Consider the following 25,074-nt stretch of genomic DNA (forward strand, 5'->3'; position numbering starts at 1 on the left):
TGTCACTGGATGTGCTAGGACCCTTTCTCTTTCAAATATTTAAGAAACTTAACTTATTTGTCCGTCTCACGAGGCATACAGTGCCTTTGATTTTAGTAAAGGCAACGAATTGCCATTTACTCCCATCAGACACTGGCCCTGAGGAGAAAAAATTTCATTCACCTGGTACTAAAGCCCAGCTTCCAGGTACGCCAATGTGACCTGGGAGCCCTAGCACTGCCGCGACGTACCGAGAGGCCAGTTTATTTGGCGATTGTCTGTAGTATATTCCGGAGAGGGTTTCCTGCCCGGTAAGTCTTTGCTGTCAGAGTAAATAAACTTGGATGTGGTCATCTTAGCTAGCAGCCAATGATCGCCCTCCGTTATGGCTTTTCAGACACCACAATGGTTGGGTAGACCGGAAATGGAAATGGGAAAACTCATTGCTATAAATACCATTAGCCACTAAATCTTGAGCCTTAACCTCACATTCGTGAATCCCTGTTGTTCCAGTGGAGATCTTGGTGTCTAGAGAGAAAGGTGGTTCGGTATGGCATAAGTTATTAGAATTAAGTATTCGGAAATGGTCCTAAGAATGTTAGCGTGTCTAAATCTAATGCCGCTTCAGAGCAGGTCTGCATTGAGTCCAACTGCATTAGAAGTTGCTGGGAGATTCGCACGTTGTTGTATCGGAACGAGATTGACGTAAAAAATTCATGGAAAAGGTTTCATGATAAAGCATAACCCAAATTTTTTTAAGGAAAGTTTCCTCCGCCCCGCATCTCTAATATGGATTCTCTATTATTTCCTAAAAAATATTTTAATTGACGTCGGAAAACGGTACTTACTTTGAACAGCCGACATCGTTGCATGCACTCATCACAACATCATACACCGTCCACTCTTCTAGTCCCTCCAACACATGTGAATTCGCTGTGTGATCCTCAATCATAACGCTCTTTGCTTGTACACGATTATCGCTCTCCAACTGACGATAACTAATATTATAACCACGCGGATTACCGAACCATTCTGTTTGTTGTAGCGGAATCCAGCGTACGCGCAGCTGTGTTGCGCTCATTGCACGCACCGTAACATTAAAAGGCGGATGCATGGGACGTGCTTGTATTGTTTGAAAATCTTTAGTCGGCTCTGAAGGTTGCGATGTGCCGACCACATTTGTAGCGCTCAACCGCAAGCGGTATTGTGTGAAAGGCATCAGCCCTGTAACTGTTAGGGTCTCTGCATCGGGATCGGATATTTCGCACACTGTGAACCAGGTCATATTGCGTGCCGTCTGCGCTTCAACTTTCCATTTTGTTATCGATGAGTTACCATCGAAACCTGGCGTAAATTGTAATACAACAGAGAAAGCTTCGATGTTCGATAGAGCTAAACTCGTAGGCGGGTGTGGCAACACCGGCTCAACACCCGATTGTATTGTTGCTGTCTTTGCTGGTCCTGCACCCACTTTGGTCCAGGCGCGTATTTCAAACCAGTAATGCGTGGTCGCTTGCAATTGCGTGACAGTGAGTTCTGTATCGTCAGCAGTTAAGTTGACTGACTTGAGTGTTTCAGCGCGATCTTTCACCTGATAACGCACACTGTAGCCGGTCAATATGCCGTTTGAATTTCGTGGTGGTGACCATAACACCTTCACTGAACGATCTGAGACATCATCGAAATGTAATGCCATTATTTCATCTGGAACATCTTCCAACGTTTTTACGGGTACTTTGAAGCTAGACACACCATCACCGGGATCGGTAAAACATAGCACAGTAATATTGTAGTCAGTGTATTTGTCTAAACCACTCATGATAGCCGTTTGCTCTGCTAATGGATCTAATAAGCTTGGCGGCACTGTCAGCATGCGCTCTTCAATGTCACGCGGCTCACCATCAATGATTTCAGTGCGCCATGCTTGAATTTTGTAACCCTGATTTATGCCATTGATTTGTTGTGGGTTGGGTGGCGTCCAATTGACACGTATTGACGTCGAATTGATTGCGTTGACTTTGACAAATGTTGGTGGTGCCTCAGGCACGCCCTCTTTGGTCTTTATCTTAGCACCTTCTGTATAAACACCGACACCCATATTATTATACGCTGCAATTTGTACGACATAATCCTTCCATGTGATAAGCTCTTGTATGAGAAATGTGCGTTGTGCTTCATTTGTGATATTCTGATATGTCCATGGTACGTTGTTGTAACCGAAGAGTCGATAACGAAGTATGTATCCCAATATTTGTCCGTTACGATGCTCCTCGAGTGGTGGTTGCCATTGTGTTATGATTTCAGACATTGAACGCGCTGAGCCGACAAAACCCACTGGTGGTCCCGAAGGCGCTGAGTGGAGTAAAGAAAAATATGTTGATATTAGAGTAAATAAATAGTTAATAGCAATAGAGTTTATTATATTTATGTGAATTTATATTATTGATGTACCTCGGTGAAGCGGTAATTCTACAAATTAGTTTTTTACACAGCCGGAATATTTTTGACGCATAACGACAAAGAGGGATACATACAAATAGCGTTAATACAGATATGTTAGTGTAATTTATTTAAAAAATTAGTTGTTTACTTACGCAAAATTAAAAAAAAATACCAATTTAGGGTGGGTGTAAAAGTGTAGTAAACAAAATGTCTAAATACGACTAAATTAGTAGTAAATCAAATGAAAAGTAATAACATATAGGAATGTTAATTAAGAAACTAAACAATTTTATTGTTAATTATTCTATATTTATTTTGGAAATTTCTCCTGTAAACATAGACGTATATTACTCAACCGAACGAGCTGGAATAAGTGTAAAAGTCAGTTATGACTCGCTCTAAATGAATGCGTGAGCATGAAAGGTCTTTTTTTTTAGTATTATTCACTCTTAAAAACATCTCTGTAAAATGAGTTATATATGACTCACTCGAGCGATCTGGACAATGTCATTAATGACTCATATGCAATAAGTTTCATTTTCTTAATATTTATTTTTTAGCAACTTCCTTAGCAAGTCATTTTTGGCGAACACGTACGAATTGAAATAAGCTCAGAAGTTGTATAAGATTCATTTGTGTATAAAATTAAAAGGTGCCAAAATTTGTTTTGCTGTGTTTAAGACTACATTTTCCAACTGTCTTTGAGAAAAGAGCTTATGAGAAACGGGTAAATATATTTGGGAAAACCGCAAATGTATTTGAAAAATGGGCAAATGTATTTCATAACAAATCAATAATTTTAATAAAATACTTTACTCAAATAAATTTGTGTATTTCACAAATACATTGCCCTTTTCCCATATTCATTTGCTCATTACCCAGACGAGTGTTTTATGTGTGCCCTGTCCGAAGTGAAGAACTTCTGTGGTTTCAAGTTTATGAGTGATATTTTAGACACAAAATAAAAACGTTATACTAGCTAAATTTTATTGATGGCGAGTTAAAGTGTGACTCCTAGACCGTGGCAAAACAAAATCATTCGTTTCGTGCTTATGAGTCATATTTGAGTTACATAATAAAGTATTCATAAAGGCTAAGTACTGTTATCAATGACATTGATCAAAGTATTTAAAAGTTGAAGTGGTAAGCGTATGAGTCATATTTGAGGCACGGATTTATTTGAGTTATTTATATTATAAAAACTATTAAGCTGAACAAAAAGTGAAATTAAAATATTTATAAAACTCAATAAATAGGTACAGGGTTGCTGTTATGATGATAAATAATCTAGCGTCTAGCATATTTATTTGAGCAAAACTAATAATAAAAAAAATTCAATCAATATTTAGTATAACTAAATTAAATTAAACAAGTAAGGAAGGTTAAGTTCGCGTGTAATCGAACATTACATACTCAGTTGAGAGGTATGGTGACAATATAAGGGGAAATAACCATGTAGGAAAATGAACCGAGGGAAACCCTGGAATGTCTTTGTACGACATGTGTATTAAATGAATGGCATTAAAGAGTATTTTATGAGGGAGTGGGCCATAGTTCTATAGGTGGACGCCATTTAGGGATATTGCCATAAAGGTGGATCAGGGTTGACTCTAGAATTTGTTTGTACGATATCAAAGAAAGGTGTTAATGAGTATTTTAAAAGGAGGTAAACCTTAGTTCCATAGGTGGACGCCGTTTCAAGATATCTCCATAAAGGTGGACCAGGGGTGACTCCAGAATATGTTTGTACGATATTGGTATCAAATTAAAGGTATTAATAAGAATTTTAAAAGGGAGTGGTGGTAGTTGTATATGTGAAGGCGTCTTCCAGATATCGACCAAAATGTGGACCAGGGTGACCCAGAACATCATCTATTGGATACCGCTAATTTATTTATATATGTAATACCTGCCAAGATTTCAAGGGTTTTTTATTTCGCCCTGCAGAACTTTTTCATTTTCTTCTACTTAATATGGTAGGTGTCACAACCATTTTACAAAGTTTCTTCTAAAGTTATATTTCGCGTCAATAAACCAATCCAATTACCATGTTTCATCCCTTTTTTCGTATTTGGTATAGAATTATGGCATTTTTTTAATTTTTCGTAATTTTTGATATCGAAAAAGTGGGCATGGTCATAGTCGGATTTCGCTCATTTTTTATACCAAGATAAAGTGAGTTCAGGTAAGTACGTGAACTAAGCTCAGTAAAGATATGTCAATTTTTACTCAAGTTATCGTGCTAACGGCCATGCGGAAGGACAGACGGACGACTGTGTATAAAAACTGGGCGAGGCTTCAACCGATTTCGCCCATTTTCACAGAAAACAGTTAGCATCATAAAATCTATGCCCCTACCAAATTTCAAAATGATTGGTAAATTTTTGTTCGACTTATGGCATTAAAAGTATCCTAGACAAATTAAATGAAAAAGGGCGGAGCCACGCCCATTTTGAAATTTTCTTTTATTTTTGTATTTTGCTGCACTGGAGTTGAATGTTGACATCATTTACTTATATACTGTAAAGATATTAAACTTTTTGTTAAAATTTTACTTTAAAAAAAAATTTTTTTAAAAGTGGGCGTGGTCCTTCTCCGATTTTGCTAATTTTTATTAAGCGTACATATAGCAATAGGAGTAACGTTCCTGCCAAATTTCATTATGATATCTTCAACGACTGCCAAATTACAGCTTGTAAAAGTTTTAAATTACCTTCTTTTAAAAGTGGGCGGTGCCACGCCCATTGTCCAAAATTTTACTAATTTTCTATTCTGCGTCATAAGTTCAACTCTCCTACCAAGTTTCATCGCTTTATCTGTCTTTAGTAATTAATTATTGCACTTTTTCTGTTTTTCGAAATTTTCGATATCGTTCATTTTAAATAGCGATCTGAGATGAGTGCTCAGGAACCTACATACCAAATTTCATCAAGATACCTTGAAATTTACTCAAGTTATCGTGTTAACGGACGGACGGACGGACGAACGGACATGGCTCAAACAAATTTTTTTTCGATCCTGATGATTTTGATATATGGAAGTCTATATCTATCTCGATTCCTTTACACCTGTACAACCAACCGTTATCCAATCAAACTTAATATACTCTGTGAGCTCTGCTCAACTGAGTATAAAAATAAATATTAGTCTTACTAATTTTACTTCAAGTGACTTGCTCTCGAAAATCTGAACAGGAAAAGGAATTTTTGGAAAAGTTTGTGTGGTCTTTTATAGTTTTTGTAAAGTCTTATAAAAGAACTACACGAAAGTAAATCGCGCCAAGTTATTGTTGTTTTTTTCGCGGAACTTTTCTGTTTTTCTCGAGCGCAGTTTATTTAACTTGAAAAACAAAATATGCATACAACACAAGTATCCAAAAAACTTACCTTCTTGGGGTAATTCCACAATGTTACTCGGTTCTGATGGTGATCCCTCGCCAACACGATTTACAGCACTCACACGAAACTGATAAACTGTAGCCGCTTTAAGATTCTTCAACAGCACCCAACGTTGGTCAGCCGAAACGTTGCTCAGCTCCGTTACCCAATGGAGTAAAGGTTCAGGAACTGGACCTACGAATTTTTCTGTGATTGTTAATGATTTGAAGACGAGATAGAGCGAGCGAGAAACGGGAATTTTGTGAAAGTGAAGGTAGCAATGGTGAAATAATAGTTAAATGAAGAAATGTAAGAGGTAGTGATAGAGTGAAGGAATTGTTTGAAGTAAAGAGAAGTGTTAGTTAATTTTTTTTTTTGTTGGGGGAAAAGAAATTTGTGCAAAAAGTTAAAAACCAATCACCAAAAATGAGACAATTAAATGTAAAATTGTAAACACAAACAAAATAAAAATTGTGAAAATTATGATGTAGTAACGTGATGATGAGTTTAAAAATATATTTATGTGAGTATGAGCATAACGATTTGTTGACATTCGCACAAAAACGAAATTGTACATATGTATGTGTATGTTAACATATATAAAAACAAAATTGAGTTGGAATTGGGTGTGAAAATTAAAAATTTCATTTCGGACACAACAAATGTATATAGGCAGGTGAAGGATTTGAAAAAAAAAAAAACAAAAAAAAAAATATATATATTCGAAATGGTAGCAAGGATATACAAAGACGACATATTCATTACGAAACATATATATTTGACCAAGTAGATGAAGAACAGCAGCACGTATGCGACGTATTTGTGTACATTTATGCGTATGTATGTACATACAGTTGAATTTGTAGGCGTTGTATTGCGTTTGTATTGTAGAAAAGATATTGATGTGCGTGCGAGTGTGTGGATGCATTTGTATGCGTTTTTCATTTTGTGCAAAAGAAAGAGAAAAAGAAAGAAAATTGGTTTCGTTTTTGTGAAAATTTGGTATTTTATGTTGTTGTTGTTTGTGTGTGCAAAATATTGCATATTGTTGCTATTTAAGGCACATATTTGCAGAACGTAAATTAATTACTTTTTCATATCACCTAACCATTGCCTATTTTAACTGACACAAATTAAAATGAAGATGTAAAAGAAACACCGTAATAGTAATTTCCAGTAAAGAAAATGCACAGAGTTCAACTAATTCATAACTTAACTGGGCTTCAGGCATATGTATTAAAAAAAAAAAAAATAAATTATAAATAGCAGAAGCTAGCTATTAAAGTGGACTCCATAGAAGTAAAACTGATAGCTACCTGAAATGAGTAAAAAAATACTCTTTTAAATTGAATCAAATTCAGAATGAGTCGAAAAAGAGTCTTATACTGGTATGGAAATGAGCATAAAAACTATAAAATAAGACTCCAATACGATCTATTATTAAATTACATTAAATGGATGAGAGTTAACAGCGATGGGATCTGTTATTAATTAGAGTTACAGAAAAATGAGTAAAAAAACTTGTAATGGAAATGTACGCAAAAATTCTGAAGTACTAAAATAGTACCAAAAAATTATCAAGTCGAATTGTAGACAATTGAGTCAAAACGACTCTTATGCACGTAACGAAATTACAAGTATCAATTATGCTTTCCATACGATCTATTGCCAATTAAAATTGAGAAAAATTACTGGGTAAATACTCTAATACGTGTAGCGGAAAACTATGAAATAAAACTCCTATATGACTTACGATTATTTAAATTGAATGAACATGAGTCAAAATATACTCTTAGGTATGGAAATGGATTAAAAAAACTATTATGTCTATGTGCTATTATCAATTAAAATTGCAGAAAAATTAGTCAAGAAAGATTCTTATACTGGTAGAAAAAAAACATCAGAAAAGAATCAAATGTGATTTCAAAACAGTCTATTATGAGTTTAAACTTAAGAAAAATGAGTCAAAAAATACTAAAAACTTACTCCAAATAGCACGTTTTAAATATGGTTAGCACGATCTATTAACGATTAAACTTGAAGAAATTACATGACTCCAAAATGACTCAGAAATTCCTGAACGACTCAGTTAAAATTATAGTTAAAATTCATGAAATTTGGAAAGGTCTTGTCAGTTTCAGTTTTTACCCATTTAGAGCACCAAGAAAACTATATGTGTTATTAGGAAAAAGTTCGGATTAATTTGTGATTTGCAAGTCCAAATGGGGTCTTTTGGTTCACTTAGGTAAATTTTCCACAAAATAAGGTGCATTGATGCCCATGGGTATAGCTGGTGGCTATGCATGCTTTGTTTACGAATTACATTTTCCATTATTGATGTACATATACATACGTATATATGTTTGTATGTGCATGAACGCTAGATCAGGTTGGAGAACTACAGAAAAATAGCCTAAAATGATTTTAATTGGGTTTATTTCTAAGTTTCAGTTGAGCTTATTTATTTAAATATATATACACACGCATATGTATGTGCATATATGTATATATTTTTCATTCACTTTGTAGGTTCTACAGAATTGTATTGGTGCAATATAAGATAAATAGACAGAGAATTTGCAAATTGTTAACGATATGGGCAGTTAGTTTAAGTTAATAATAAAGGTTCCAGAACCGACTACTCTTTCGGAAGCCACAAATTTTTTGGAACCGGTTACATTTTGAGAACCGGTTATTTTTATTGGAGCAGCTGCACCAAAGTCGTTTCAAACTGCTCCAAAACCAGCTTACCTTTTAACTTTCACATACGCGGGACCACGCATTTTTCGGCAGTAGGACTTCGGAGGTATGGCTACATTAATATCCCAGTCCCAGTGTGACACCATCTTCATATTATCACATGGCATCACTAAGTTTGGACGGACAGGTGTAATAAGGGTAAGTTCCCTTCAAGAGGGTATTACACGAGAACGGGGTTCAAAGGAAGTAAGCGAATTCACTTTATACCGATTATTTAGAAAAATCCGAAAAGGACTGCGGTTTGGGAGCTGGTGTTCTCTGTGACCAACCTAAGTTGTCTCTATCAGTCCGTCTCCCCAACATTTAGAGCGCGACTCCACACACTTGTCGGAGGGCTCGGCGAAATCAATATCATTTACTCAGATAGCCAAGAAGTGCCCACGGCACTAACTGCCCCAAAGGCCGTGCACCGCTACAAAAGGTCGCTTCAATCCGCAGCTATCTTTGGAAATATAACTCTTTATAGAGAGTATGAGTACAGAGGACATGCGAAACAAGTCGATGAACACAAACTAATATTTCCTATAGATTTGGTTTCTGTTATGGACCAACAAAAGCTTCCACATGTAATTGGAAAGGCTGAGAATATATTTGGTCAATGGCATGTTCGAAGGTTTTATGGAGTGCTGCCGCCATAGCAGTCGTTATGTGGATGTAAGTCCGGTATGCTTAGGTCATAGCACCTTATTCGATGTTCGGAGTATAAGGTTTGCATATGCTTGACTAGATCTATTATAACTTAAGTAACCTTTCACAAAAAGTGTATTTAATGTTCAGTGTAATTTAATGTTCATCATACGCCGTGGTGGACCAACTAAAATATGTTTGGCGCTAATACCACTGTTCTACTAAAGCCATAGAAATGAATCTAGTCTTGTTATATAACCTTATATAGGCAATACAATCGTTTAAATCTTAAAATCAATGCCCTTGGAAGAGAAATTGTATTTTAATAAGAGACACACAGCATTCAAAGCATTAATATATATATGTCCATCGGCAAGAGTTATCGTCATCCTGTGGGTTAGAAAAAAAACACACACACATATAAGGACGGGACTGTCTTCGGCTATACCGAAAACTTCATAACTTTCATGAATGAAACTGAACAATAATGTGTTGAAATTTCAAAAATTTATAATATATGAACAATCAGTTGTATGGGATATATATTATATGGACCACCGATCCGAACGATTTGTTCAGACAACAATGAATGCTTTATAGGTGAAATTTCTATCTTCTAGCAGTTAAAATGAGGAACATGTGGCAAAAACTAAAAACCAAATATGGCTTTTGCGAGAACCAAGATCCTTGTAGAGCCCCACCAACATGACTTCGTCGCTGGCCGTTCAACTGTGATTAATCTGGCCACGTTCTCTGATTTCTGTGTCAAAGTTGGGTCTGAGGTTGATACCGACTACTCAAAGGCGTTCGATAAAGTCTCTCATAAGATCTTAATTCATAAACTTGAGCTTATTGGCTTCCGCACTGCAATTTTATGTTGGCTGAAATCTTATTTGACGCATAGACTCCTGTGTGTTGAAATCGAAAGCTGTAAGTCTCGTCAGTTTATCGCCACATCAGGGGTTACTGAAGCAAGTATTTTTGACCCTCTCCCGTTTGTTATGTTCATCAATGATATAGCTACCTGCTTTAATTATTCCAGTTTTCTTCTATATGCTGATGACCTCAAGCTTTTTCGCAAAATTAATGGCCCATCTGATTCTGCACTTCTACAGAACGACCTAAATAATCTTGTTAGATTGGTGTCAGGCCAATAACCTATTTTTAAATGTTAAAAAATGCTGTTTTATGCCATTCACTAAGTTCGCTAGCTTTCATACATCTTCATACAATATTTTAGGCCATTTGGTCTCAGTCAATGAGTTTGTTTATTTAGGGGTTGTTTTCGATACGAACTTCTCTACCACGGGCTTATAGTAATCTTGCTTTTCTTTGTAGGTAGGGAAAAGACTTTGAGGATCCTTATACCAGAATATCTCTATCTATTTCTTTAGCGCACTCTAAATGAGAGTATGCCTCTATCATTTGGAATCCCTTTTATAGCTCTCACTCAGCGAGAATAGAAAGGGTTCAAATAAAGTTTTCGACTTTGGCCTAAATTCCCTCAATTATGTTGATCCAATTCCTCCTCACCATGCGCGTTGTAATCTTATCAGTCTTCACCAACTGCAGACGAGGAGGATTCTCCAGTTGCCCATGACCTTATCGCTGGCTCTCTTGACTGTCTGCCTCTACTTGAAAGGATATGGTTCAATGTAGTTAGTAGACGCCTTCGCTCCTTTTTACCTTTTTATTTGCGTCCTTGTAGATTCATTTATTTCCAATTTAACCATATTTTCCGTGCTCTGCCAGAATTTAATAAGCTCTCTAAGAGATAAAACATTGATTTCTCCATGTCGAGAGATGCTTTCAAGTCATCCATTCATTTAACTACTTTATAAAATTTTTATATTTTATTTTTAAATTAATTTTACTTTCTATGCAGTTTTGTTTTTCCTTTTTTTATTTATTTTTTGCTCTCAGTACTTAGTCTTAATACTTTTGTACCTAGTCTGTAAGATCATTGTTCATAGACCGAAAAAACTAAACTAAACTAAAACTATCTTTTGGAAAATTGCTTGTATGGCGGATATAATAGTCCGATTTGGTCGGTCCCGAGAAATTATTAATCGGACACCCAAATATACCAGCGCTCAGACAGACAGACAGACGGACGGACGGACATGGCTAAGTCAACTCAGCTTGTCATCCTGATCATTTTGGTATACTTATTGGTGGGTCTAACTTTTCTTCTTTAAGGACTTACAATTTTGAAATTCCTGACAAACTTTCATTTTTATGTAACGTATAAGGCTTTATGGCTTTGCCCTACTTAGCTATAAAAATGCTATTATTTTCAATCTTTGCCATATTCAAAACAGGACAAATAGTATATTTTATGTAAAACATCACCACACCAAGCGTGTACATGTCAACATCACATCATAGCTCACACTAAATCTAAACGAGTATAAATTCATATACATATACATATATGAGTTATACACTGAATTCATATTTCACTAATATTTATATACATAGCTAAATTTATACACAAACAGTTAAAATACACAGCACGTAATGCACTTACCTAGTTCGGAAACTTCACGCCGTTGTATGATGTACTTTAGTATTGGACTATTGCCATCGAATCCTGGAGTCCATGAAACATTGATAGTACGCTGATGTGGCGTATCTAAACGTGCTACTTTAACATTGCTTGGCGGGAATGGTAACTCGATGACACTTAAACGTGCTGAACGCGTTTCATTGCCGCCTGGTGATGTCACAACACATTGATATGTACCAACATCACCAGCGCGTACTGCCTGTATTTCGAGTGTGCCGTCCGATTGTACGCCAATGCGTTGTGAGTTACTGATTGCGGTGGGATGACCTTCACGATACCAATCGACATTGTATGGTACAGAAGGATCACTGGAAACTTTGCATTGCAATGTCGCATTGAGGCCCAATAGGACGGTGGTGTCAACTGGTGGTTGAATGATTTGTGTGCGAACTATGTGCGAAATGGTATTGCGGTTGCCAGCAGCAAATATAAAAATATAAGAGAGATTGAAAACAAAAAAAAAAAAGGTGAAAGAAATATTAGAAAAGTTTTTGTCATGCGCATTTATTTTTTTATTTTTTACAGTTCAAATAGAAATACGTAAATGTTGATAATGTTAGGAAATTGGAAGCCTTGACATTTTCCTGTTTACTTCTATTTCTGCTACCAAATACATTTCTCTATTCCGCCCACACGCTTTCCCATAATAAAGTTCGATGTATGGCAAAGATTTAAAGTTTTTTTCGAATGTTTATTTCTAGTGTAGTTAGTTTTTGTGCGAGTACTAGTAAATAAAATTGAAATATCATGCAAATAGGCTGCATTTGAACTACACATACATACATACGTTCGTTCCTAAAAGAAAAAAACAACTAATGCAGTAGCGGCTGTGCTTTATACATGTTGTTATAACGCTGTTCATTAGATTGGGTCGACAAAAAAACTGAAAGTTGATGCTGAGAGATTATCTAAACAAAACTTCTTTTGGATCCATTCTAAATGCAGCCGTAATAGCTTTTTCTTATTTTAACTTGGGTAATTGATGCTCGTTTTTCAAAATTGATTTTAAATTATTTAAATTTTTTTTATTATTTCTCCCAGTATTGGCACTGAAGTCCGTTACAGATGCGTCATCGATTTTATATTGAAGTTTTATAGGTATTTGTTTCATTAACAACCGATGAGTGTACGACAACAAATCGATAACACGTCGATAACAAATTGGTAATACTATCATACGATATTGATAGCTTTCCGATTACAAATCGATATATTTATGATAAAATGTCGATAACTTTTCGATTAATGATCGAAATTTTTTCGATAATTAATCGGAAACTTTCCGATAATATTTTGATAACATATTGTTGACGATAATGAAGTTATCAAAAAGTGTCATTTTTGATAACAAACCGATAACTTTTCCAACAACTTTCGAAAACTTGTTCGTGAAAAGATGTTATTGTTGTTGTAGCAATGTTTCGCCCCACCTAATAGCTGCGACCGATCACAAATTGTCATCAATATCCTCTAACGGGAGTCCAAGGAAACTTGCTGTTTCGACAGGAGTGGACCATAATGAAAGGGGTGTTAGAGGCGTTGGTTCCACATTACAATTAAAGAGATGGTTGGTGTCATGTGGGGACACATTGCAAGCGGGGAATACATTTTGTATGTCGGGGTTGATTTTGGATATGTAAGAGTTTAACCTGTTACAGCCAGGACAAAGTTGAGCAAGAGTGACTCGCGTTTCCCTGGGGAGTATGCGTTCCTCTTCCACAAGTTTTGGGTACTGTTCCCTGAGTACTAGATTCACCGGGTAATTCCCGGCATAAACGTCCGACGCCTGTTTGTGGAGTTCATCAAGGATCTGCCTGTGTTTTTTGCTTCATACGGCTGAGTTCTCAGGTGCCGTATTTCCTCAAAATGCTTATGGAGATGACTCCTTAAGTCCCTAGGCGGTGCTGGCTCATCAATCAGATGTCTGTTGGGATGCCCAGGTTTCTGGGTATTCAACAGGAACTGTTTGGTTAGCATCTCATTTCTCTCCCTGATGGGGAGTATTCTCGCCTCATTATGTAGATGGTGTTCTGCGGACATAAGAAGACAGCCCGTGGCGGTTCTGAGCGCAGTATTTTGGCAGGCCTGTAGCTACTTCCAGTGGGTAGTTTTTAGGCTTGGCGACCATATAGGGGACGCGTAGCACGCAAACGGCTGGCCAATTGCTTTGTGTGTGGTAATGAGCGTTTATTTGTCTTTTCCCCAAGTACCGCCAGCAAGGGATTTGAGGATTTTATTACGGCTCTGGATTTTCGTAACAATTGCGGCTGCGTGCTCACCAAAATGTAGATCCTGATCAAACGTCACACCCAAGATTTTGGTAGTGCCATCGACGTGGATGTTCAAAATGGTCAGCATTTGGGACGTCCAAGTTGTAAATAAGGTCGCGGATGATTTAGTCGGTGATAATGCCAGGTTTCGCGAGGCGAAAAAACTGGAGAAATCAGGGAGATAGCCGTTTATTCTGTTGTAAAGCTCATCGATCTGTGGGCCCGGGCCTGTGGCCATTATTGTGCAGTCATCGGCGTAAGAAACGATAGTAACTCCTTCCGGTGGCGAAGGTAGTTTTGATATGTAAAAATTAAACAAAAGTGGGGATAGGACACCACCCTGTGGCACCCCTTGTTTAATTCTTCTTGGCTTTGATATTGATATTGATTGATAGACGCTTCTCTTTAAAAGATTGACCTTTTGTATACACTTTTGATATCTTCCGATAACTTCTCAATTGTAAATTGAAAAAACCGATCACTCGTTGGCAGGAAAACATCGATAATAATTTGATAATTCGCCGTTCTATTTCGTTTTCGGCGCTGGTATTGACTGCTAGTCCTTCCTTTCCTCTTACTTCATTTTCATTCTTCATTTCTTCTTTACTTTCGTTGGCTGTCTGATTTCGCTATCACTTACATTGTTTCCAAATTACGCTGCAGTGTAGTGACTACACTTGCGCCAACATTCTATACTCGCCCATTTAGCACACCACATCCAAAGCCTACGCTTAAGCTTACACTTACCTTACGCTTACATTCTGAATTTGCCGTCACCTTCAAATTTTGGCGACAGTTTCTTACAATTTTATTTATGGGTTCTGACCCAGCCTAATGCACATGTGTTTTGGTATATGTATAGGTAATGTATTTACTCACTATTGCTATCGGCATTAACTCTATAGTGACACTGACATTGCATACAAATGTAAAACTGATTGCGGTAAAAGATGTTTCCATTTGCGCTTTACAAACCCATTTCACATTGCTTATACTTGCATATGTGTTAGTTAGTATTATGCCAAAGGCATAAAGTAATGAAAGTTTAATAGAGTTTGTGCAAATTTGATTTGCTGTCAGGTTGATAAGTGGCTTTGAAGTTAGTTTATGCCTACTGGGTCTTGTTTATCAGTTCGAGTTTGAACTACGACTGTAGTTGAACTCAGTTTTATGTCGGCGCCACGGCAGTTTAAACCAAGATTAGCAATTAAATTTAATGTTGAATGTCCGAAGAGCGAAATGAGAGTGAGTTTATAAAATGGTTTAAGCTTTGGCGTTAAAAATGGTGCTTAATACTCTAGGATTTATTGTAGCATAAGCGTGAATGTAGGCAGTGTATTCCCATATGTGCACATTTGATAACGCTTATCGATTGACTTCAGATTAAATATTCTTCTAAGCTGATTTTTGAGATGAGAAATTGCCAATAACTTTTTAAAAAGTTTTTTTTTGTTTTCTTTTTGCTGAAGATTTTTCATACTAACATTTAAGGACTTGCAGTAAGTATGGGTATCTAGACACAGTACATAACCATTGTAATTTAAGAAATTTTTGCCCCTTAAGTACCAGTGTTTTATCTAAATGCATTTTGTTTTCTGATAATAACGTCGCCCTGCTGGGTTTTTTCAGCTCTCTCATAAGTTTGTATTGTGGCAAATATTAGCATCACTATGCTGTTAGTAAATAATCACAACAACAAAAACAGCATGCATCCACACATATGTACATGTATACATTAAAGCAAGCAGTCACACTTATGCACACCATCTTAAAACAGAGAGATTATGCAGCCGGCAGCTAAGAGCAGAAGTAGTTACTCACACATACACAAGCATATGGTTAGAAGAAAAGCATAATCTACAGATAGACATGTAAATAAATAAAAAAAAGACATGTATATAGCTAAATAACCAAGGATGAGATACAACTCTTCTGCAAGGAATGTGCGTGAAAAGTCTAGACCTAAGCAGAAATATTCTAATGAGGCAATATAGAGTATAAAAGCAACGCAAGCTGAGGAATAACTAATCAGTTTCAGTTAAACACGCTATTAGTGAAGTCAGGAATTTTCCGGGATTCATTGGAGAATGTTCCTTTCACAGAATATATCCCATTGAATAAGAAAAGGGTACATTACCTACAGACTCAGCTTATTTACAGAGCGCCAGGTAGCCTAGATAAAAAGTTAGGATTTTAGAGGGTTACATTTTTTCAAGAAAGAAAGGGGTATTGGATTATATTTCTAAAAGTATTTTTTGCAAACTTCTTAGCACACAAATCGATGATACGTCCAAGCGCTTTTTCTAGGAGAAAGAAACACCATTTGTTGACAGCCCCCACAACATTAAAATCATGTATAAAGCCAGAGTAGACAAGTAAAGGGCCAACATCTCAGATGTACTATTTCGCATCTGATTGAAGTTGATTACTATCACCTCAGCTCGAGATATGTTTGGAAGCCTCCTGATTACATAACATAAAAAGAAATTGACTTCGCCGTTTGCAATCGAAAAGCTGCTGACCGAACAGATAGCTGATGATTACTCCACTCTGATCTCAGAACTGCTCATTGTATGTTATCATTGACATGACAATACAACCGAGCAGAGAAGGCACATTCCTACGGCTGAAATGATATGCTGCCTTGGAAAAGGAGGACGCTCCTACGTGGCTTCGCTGAATAAGGACGTAATAAGGCAACTTGTTTGGCATCATTAAAGTGATGCGAAAGGGAAAAAGAGACGCCAGCTTGGAAGAAATAAACGTGGAACCGAACGGCGTGCGTGTGAAAAGCTTTAGCTAATGGCTGATAGGGGTAATGACCGAAATGCTTCCAAAAAAATTCTCGGACGGCGGTATAGCGAAAAGTTTCACCCGAGCGAGATAACAAACCCGATATCCCACTCCTTGACGACGGAATATCTTTGAAAAAGTGGGGATAACAATATTTCGAAAAAAAAAAAAAAATACGGTAGTGCTGGAGGTGAAAAGTTGTCATAATTTTTGTTCGGAAGACCAAAGCCGACAAATTAGTAGGCTGTTATCAGTGCGGTATCAAATATTAAGTACATATAACATAAACCAAGTTTTTACGCTAATCCGAATCCAGGAAAAGACCCATTTGAAAGGAATCGAAACGCGTCATTCCACTGTCGACTTCAAGCCATCTTTTGGTAGTGATATAAGCAGCTGCCTGTATGCAACTCTATATGTCGGATTTTGTACTGCATGAAAGACTTATACATTGGCTAGCTTTGTAGGTATATACGGGCCTTTGACAACGCCACTTTCAATAGCTTATGCAGTTTACCTTGGTATGATTTGTTAGACAATAGAAATTATTCAAATGCTGGCCATAACGGGTGCTCAGAGTGGCGTGCTTTATCACTTACTTTGGTGCTTGGCCCTACCCCGCTGATTCTTTATGCACTGAATACCTATGCAACAGGCTATTAAGGAGGTTGGCAGGACTCCTTTTACCACATAAAATTCCGATGTCTTTCAAAGTTAAATACCAAATCGTAGCCATAGATGTCTTATGCTGTTCAGAAAACTGCTCATCACTGGAGCGTTCTCCATAACGCCTGGTAGTGATTTGAATTGTATGCTGTATTTAAGCTCTTTCCGGCCTTTTTAAGTGGAAAAGCCCTTAAAGGCACTTGCAGATTAAGGAAGAACGTGTGGTTGGCCATCAACATTACGAAATGGGGCTAGATGAATATTACTGGAGGTTGACGCCATCACCTTTGCTGAGAAAGTTCTTAAATGGCGAGTGACTTGAGTGCAAATATTGGATACAAATCAATGCTGAACTCAGTCAAACACATTCCAGTTAACTTCTCTCTTGGGAATAGTATTGGCTGGTATAGCACGGGCAGAGGGGCATTAATATAATAATCTGTTGTTACAGTCAAGTTGCATTGAGTGTTTGGGTAAAACTGTTTCAGAAATATAATTTGCAGCTAAATAATGTTACCAAACATAAGTATGAGACGACTGACCACTTGACCCAGATGGGCGTGTTCACGGCATTCCTCAACACGCAACCAGTTTAGCGGTCGGCAAGGCCACGATCAGAAACTTTTCGAATATTTCGCTCATAATGTTGTAATGAAGCACTCAGGACAAACCACTTCTCATGATATAAAGGCACAAATGTGATCAGGATTAATGGAAGTCCATGAGAAATATGAGACGCTGAAGCTTTTTCTTGAGCCCGAACTGTCTTCGCTAGGATCATGTATGAGGCATATGGAACAGATATGTTAGGAAACGAATCTCTGAGCTCTTTGAAGCCCACAATTTGCTTTTAGTTATTCGTAAATCGGGTAGATTAAAAATAGATAAAAATGAATACGAAGACAGCAAAATTTATGGTGATGGGATGACATAAGGACAACGACCATAGCATCAATTGAGCTAACGACCACTTGATATGACCACCTCAAATGTCAATATGGTGAATTAGCCTTTTGAACATACTTAAATGGCCGTAAGGTCAATTGACTTAAGGATCTTAGTTGCTAACAGTTTAATACATGAAGGTGTGAATAACATAATTGACCTTACAGCCACTTGAGAAAATATAAATGAATAAGTTTATTGCCATACTAAATGTTAAAAACATTCAAATATCAAATGGTTACATTGTCAACGATATTGACATTATGACTACTTTGTTTCTCTGAAATGATCATAAAGTCAATATCGTTGTGATAATGTAACCTTTAGAAATTTCGTATGTTCATAAATTCAATGTTTAATGGCCATTTTAAGTGGTGAAAGGGTCAATTGACGTTGACCTTATGTCAACCGCCACGTATGATATGTAGTCTGAGTGGCGTTTGTTGAGCTCCGCCAAAAAAAAAAGATTGTTCAACTATGCCAAGTGACTCTGTACAACACGATACGAATCGCAAAGAGGCATTACATGAGGTCATTCGCAGTCTTAACTGGCCTTCTTTGTTGAGCCATTGAGTTCGTGCCAACTAAAACGACATCTGTCTAGATTATATGTTATCTTCTATAAGTTTTCTATTGCAGACAAAAACATTGCAATTAAATTGATTTCAATATAATTTAAAAACGCAAATATTATTCATATTTGTACAACTTTTAATTAACGCGTAACTGAAAGCTAAGCTTAGCAACACATTGCAAAATTATTTAATTCGCAACAAATGTTTCATATTTTTCTGTTAATGTTTTTATATTTTACATCAACGCAAATCCTCTAAATTAACAAACAACTTAGCATGCTAAATAAATCAGAGATTATCCACAAAGTTTTTTGTAGTTGTGGTGAGGAAAATTAAGTATTTGTTTTCTATTAGCCAGTTGTTTATGAATTGTACAGAACAAATGCTGTTTTTAATGAGAAATTTAGAAAACAAGGGGAGAGATAAATTGTTAGAGAGAGGCAAAACAAGAAAATAAAAATATCTGAAAGCTTTACAAATTTAGTTTGTTTAGAAAACTAATATCAAATCGCAAACACATTCATTATAGCATACAAGTATATATTCATACATATACATATACATAAAAGGCATGTAGATATATAAATATATATACAGATAAAATGCATTGTGGCTATAGCGTTAATTATTGCTGATAGCTAACATATTATATCCCTGTAGGTAAAAGGAATAGAACCGAATGTGTCACACACCGATCACAAATACTTATATCGTAATGTGGCAGCCCTGTGATGCATTGAAAGAACTGGTCATTCAGCGAGACTGGGATCCAACAGTTTGAGGAATTCAGATATTCGTATATGGACTTTCTATATTGTTGAGAGCGGTATAATTTCGGAATTTTTTTTTTGTTTGGTAGTTTGAAGACTTCATAGGTTTCATTTCGGAACCATTTGTGGCTTGTTTTCGACACTAATTTGGCATTTCCTAGGTGTTATTTTCGAGATCCATTCAATCATTTCACGACTACCTTGGCATAATTTCCGTAATGCTTCGCAGTAATTATTTTCGTGATAGTCTCATTACTATTTCAGAAAAATTTCTAGATTATTTTCGAATCTCATTGGGATAATTTCAAAACTTGCTGGTGATCACTTCGGAAAAATTTTTGGGATGATTTCAGAATTTACGGTATGGTTTACGGATTGTTGGGAAATATTATTGGAGTAATTTTAAGATTGTGTCGGGATAAGTTCCGGACTATTCCTGTATCATTTGGGAACTATTTTTATGATTATTTGAGGAACCTCGTTGAAATTTATTTAAAACCTTCTTTTTAATAGTTTGCGATCATCTTTGAGTTATTTTCGGGATAATTTCAGGACTGCTTAAAAATAATTTTCGGATTATTTCGGAATTTTATTGAGATAACTTAAGGAACTTTACGGTATCAATTTGAGATCATTCTGGAAAAAGTTTCGGGATGATTACATCACTATTTTGGTATAATTTACGAATTGCTTCGAAACTAATTGGGATGATTTCAAGACAAAAATTCAAAAAAATGTTCGTGATGATATTAGAGCTATATCGAAATATTTCCTAAAGTGTTTCGGAATATTATTGGCATCATTTCAAGTATTTTCGTGTTGAATACGGGACTTTTTATCATTTAGAAATAGTTTTCGGTATAATTGCAGGTCTAATTCGAAATAATTTCCGAATTATTTCGGAATCTTGTTGAAGTGAGTTTAACACTTTTGCGGGATCATCTCGGGATTATTTTCGAATTAGTTATAGGATCATTTCAGGATAATTTCCGGATATCTTAAGACTTTTCCTGAATAATTATGGAATTATTTTTGAAATGATTTCATCACTATTTCGGGTAGTTATTAGACTATTTCGGGACCATTCCAGAACCATATCGGAATTATTTACGGAAATATTGCAGCAGCATTTCGGTTTTTTTTTTATCGATATCAGATTTGGACTATTATTCCAGGCTAATTTCCGATGATGAGAGAACTATTTCGCAAAAATTTGCGATTTTTTTATTGCTGAGTTATTTTCTGTATAGTTCCAATACTGTTTCGGGATAGTTTCAGAATTAGAGAGAACTCAGAAGAGTTTTCGGAATGTTTTAAGTCTATTAAAACATATTTTTCGAATTATTTCAAGATGTTTTGGAAATCAGTTGCAACCATTTCGGAATGACTACAGAATTATGTATTTTCGGAATGCCTTAAGAACTATTTGGAGATATTTTTGGAATCAATTCAAGATTTTTTCGCGTTCGATTCGGCACTTCTCCGGGGTCATTGTAGTTATTTTCGCGATCGGAATAATATATATTTCGCTCAAAATTTTTTATTTTACCAGGATACTTCAAGTTGTTTTCGTAAACGGTTTGCAGCTATTCCAGCATCATTTCGTAAATATTTAAGGAGCAATTCCAAACCGAAGTTGACATAATTTTTGGATTTTGGGAACTTTTGGAGGTAATTACAAGACTGTTTCGGAACTTTTCCAAAAAAGTTCGACATTATTTTCGTGACCATGCACGACTCATTTTGTCATTCTTTCGAGGTTATTTTCAGGATCATTTAGAGGTAGGTTTCGGGGTCTTCAAGATACTATATCTCTCAACTTAAAGTACTCTAGCCAGTTTTTAATAGTGGATACATTTTCTTTAATATACTTTCCTTTTGGGTCGATTGTTAACATTTTTCGGAAGGCTAAATATACAAACATACTTACCCAAAACGCTCAGATAAGCTTCGCCATTAACAGTACCCGCTTCATTGGAGCGTACACACGTATAAAGACCAGCATCCGTTTCGCGTACATTCGAAATTAATAAATCACCTGATTCAAGAATTTGTATGCGACTCGATATTTCAACAAGTTGTGTTTCTGTAGTTATAATTGTTGTTGCATGCATAATATTTAGAGTATAAACGTAAAATACATCCAGATTCGTATGACGAATGTTTGTTAGCGACGACGTAGAATCGAGGCATACAATTTTCGCCAAACAAAAACAAATGATGCACATCCAGTTGAGTAAATTTGACACAAATTTTGTTGTTATTGTTGCCGCAATTGTTGTTAGCATAGTTGAAATGGCATCAACACGACCGCAAGCAAAATGTAGTCACATATCAAAAAACCAATTAAATAGCAGCCAGAGGAGCCGCAAGCACATCCAGAGCCATGTGTAAAATCACAATTTTACCAGCGCATTAAATATTTGAAGTGCAAAGGAGATTTTTTGCATAGTAGAAGTGTAGTAGGTAGGTGGTGGGAAGTGCATTTGGTGCATTTTGTTTTAATAGTTGTTTTTGTTGTTGTTGATATCATTTTGGTCATACATGACAGCATAAGTGAGCACACCAACACCCCATAATCGGCGAAGCAGCATGAACGAGCAGCAGTACACCAACGCCACACACATACACACACATATGTAAATATATAACCACAGTCATGGCCAACAGGACAGCAGGTAGTGGCACAAATAATTAACATTTTGATGCGTAATCCATAGTGTTGTTGTTATTTTGGGTTTTTATTTTTATTTTTTTTTGTGCAATCGTAAAATTAATGCGTTGGTTTTGCGGTAAAAGGATTTGAATAGCAAATTTAGAGCATTTTGAAACACGTATTGCCACATATTTTTGTTGTGTTTATAATTGTTGTTGATAGCAAAATTATTGGCGTTATTGGCATTGGTTTTAAATGGTCATTTGGTTGTTCAGTGTTTTTTTTGTTGGTTGTTTGTTTAGCAGTTAGTTGCAGGGCATACACAAAATTAGAAAAGGAAGTACAAAAACAAAAAAACAATACATAGGCATTAGTAAACACAAATTTTAAGCGTGCTAATTTAAATACATAATATTTTATTAGCCTAATTATGTTATTAAATATTTATAGTTATTTTTAGTCGTGAAAACATATGTGTTTTTAATTTTTCAGGCTAAATGCTTAATGCATTTTTACAGTTAAGTAACGGCAGTCATATTTATTTTACTTAGCATACAATTATTAATGTTATGTAGCATAAACAAATTTTTGCAAATTTTCGAGCAAATAAATAAGCAAAAGATATTTAGGTAGCATTAGGTTAGGTTGAACTAGCCGGTCAATAAAGACCTGACATAGACTTAATGTGTGAATTTGTTTGAAGACCAAACGGAATACCCCCAATCAGGTGCCAGGACATATTTTATGTAATAAATCCGTCCTCTTGACAAATACTACCAGTTTTCTAGGACCCAGGTTAATTGCTACACCTCAAGATCTCGCAAATATGCAGTCTCTAATAGCTGGAGCATTAACCTGGAGAGCGTAGGACACAGAATGTGATCAACCGTTTCTTCCTGCACTTACTAACTTATAAGCATGTGACGCCAGAAGGTAGTGCCCAGTTAGTATGCCCATTGTAAGACTTCTCTCTTCAGAGATATGAGCCACTTTGTGAGTCTAATATTGCAGGCTTTGCACATGAGCTTAGAAATTTTGCAGCCCCGCGCTTTTTTCTACGCCATTCCTGCTTGATGGATCATATGCAGCTACTGTTCCTTTTGATTTCTCCCAATCGGATTAGGAAGTTTATCGTCGACTCAGTGAGTGTTGCACGCTCCTTTGCCAACTCATCGTCCTTTTCGTTACCTTCTATCCCATTTGCTCCAACCCAATAAAGATGTATTATCTGGCTTAAGCGAAGTTTTTACAATGCTTCTTTGTATTCCAGAACACTTCTTGATGAAGTACTGTGTGAGATTATTGCCTTAATGGCAACCGACTATAAGTATACATATTAAGGCGACTGCAGCTTTAGCACATAGGTATGCATTAGTCTTAGTCGAAAAAATTGCAAATTCGAAGCTTATGTTGAGAGGATCTTGCAAAAATAATTATTTAAAATCGTATAAACAAGCTTTTATTGTATTATTGTAATTCTCTCAAAATAAGCTTCAAATTGGGAGCATTTTATATTTCGTTGTATGGGAACCAACTCAGTCTATAAAGTATGCATGTATACGGCATAACGCATCACGTTGTATGGAGGGATAACAAGTTGAATATCCTATCCAGCCACTTTTATTTTTATTTCTACATAAGATAGTAGGGCTTATCACGTTGTATGAAGAAAAAAAGTTAAAGATATTGTAATTCAACTGCTTGATCCGTGGATAGAAGGGTGGCGAGTAGGCGTGGTGGTAGCCCGGCTGAGGCACGTCGCCATTGAGCCGTGATTCTTCCCACCTCAGAAGACCTACATTCTCAAAAACAAAATTATAAATATCATGCTTTTGATGTACGACCGGATGATTTGCCATGAAGCAGTTTACCTTCTTAGCGATGTTCTCTTGTGGCGAGTAAAATGTGGTAATCATGTGCGTCGTACTATATCTTTGCAAGAATGATGTAAATATTTCGTACGGAAACTGCTTCCTGTTGTCGGGATGTACATACTCGGGTACCCCGAAAACATGGAAAACGCCTCGATTTAGATATTTCACGACTTCAGCTGTGATGGCTTTTCACATTGGCTTAAGAAAAACAAATTTTGAAAAATAGTATAGACCTACAAATATATAAACGATACCATCACAAGTCCGTAGATATGTACCCATGAAGTTGACGAACAAACGTTGAAAAGGGCGCTCGGAGAGGTGCTGCTTTCCCATGGTTGGTTTGTGGAAGGCATTTCGATATTATGCGCTGCTGCTTCTACTCAACTTCAAAGCAGCTGAGTCGGAACGCAGAGTTTCAAGGCATAGTTGTTGTTGTTGTAGCGATAAGAATACTCACCGCAGGTCTTGGAGAGTGTTATCGAGGCATTGTATTACAGTAATTCGTCTATACACGCATCCGTCTAATACACAGATTTCCGGTAGTCTGCTTTTGTTTTTTGTTATTGTCTTCTGCAACTCTAGGTACTTAGTTGAATTAAAGTGTGGCGGGTTAATATCGACGTCTAGTTTTCTATCCTGAGTGCCGATTACGACCATGTCCATTTGCGATAGCATGTCAGGTACAACGATATGGGTTCCTTTACTGTGCTCTTTTGTAAGATCGGTCGCCTGTAGCTTAAGGCTCTATCTTGTTGGTTGGCTTGATCG

At 36.4% G+C, this 25,074-nt stretch overlaps 1 protein-coding gene across 6 annotated transcripts in view; it reads right to left on the reverse strand.

Moving 5' to 3' along the window:
- sdk (sidekick cell adhesion molecule) overlaps positions 1-25,074 on the reverse strand; it is a 371,232-nt gene that overhangs the window by 15,139 nt on the left and 331,019 nt on the right. For 4 of the 6 annotated variants that reach the window (XM_067785872.1, XM_067785874.1, XM_067785875.1 and 1 more), the window contains exons 8-11: positions 21,704-21,859; positions 11,716-12,144; positions 5,808-6,005; positions 828-2,331 (exon numbers count right to left, since the gene is read on the reverse strand). In XM_067785872.1, the coding sequence (XP_067641973.1) occupies positions 828-2,331; positions 5,808-6,005; positions 11,716-12,144; positions 21,704-21,859 (2,287 nt within the window). The remainder of the gene's footprint in view (positions 1-827; positions 2,332-5,807; positions 6,006-11,715; positions 12,145-21,703; positions 21,860-25,074) is intronic. The other 2 variants (XM_067785876.1, XM_067785873.1) reach the window with 1 other exon arrangement.

The sequence above is a fragment of the Eurosta solidaginis genome, chromosome 4, assembly GCF_040869045.1.
Source record: "Eurosta solidaginis isolate ZX-2024a chromosome 4, ASM4086904v1, whole genome shotgun sequence".
In the NCBI taxonomy this organism is placed as follows: Eukaryota; Metazoa; Arthropoda; class Insecta; order Diptera; family Tephritidae; genus Eurosta; species Eurosta solidaginis.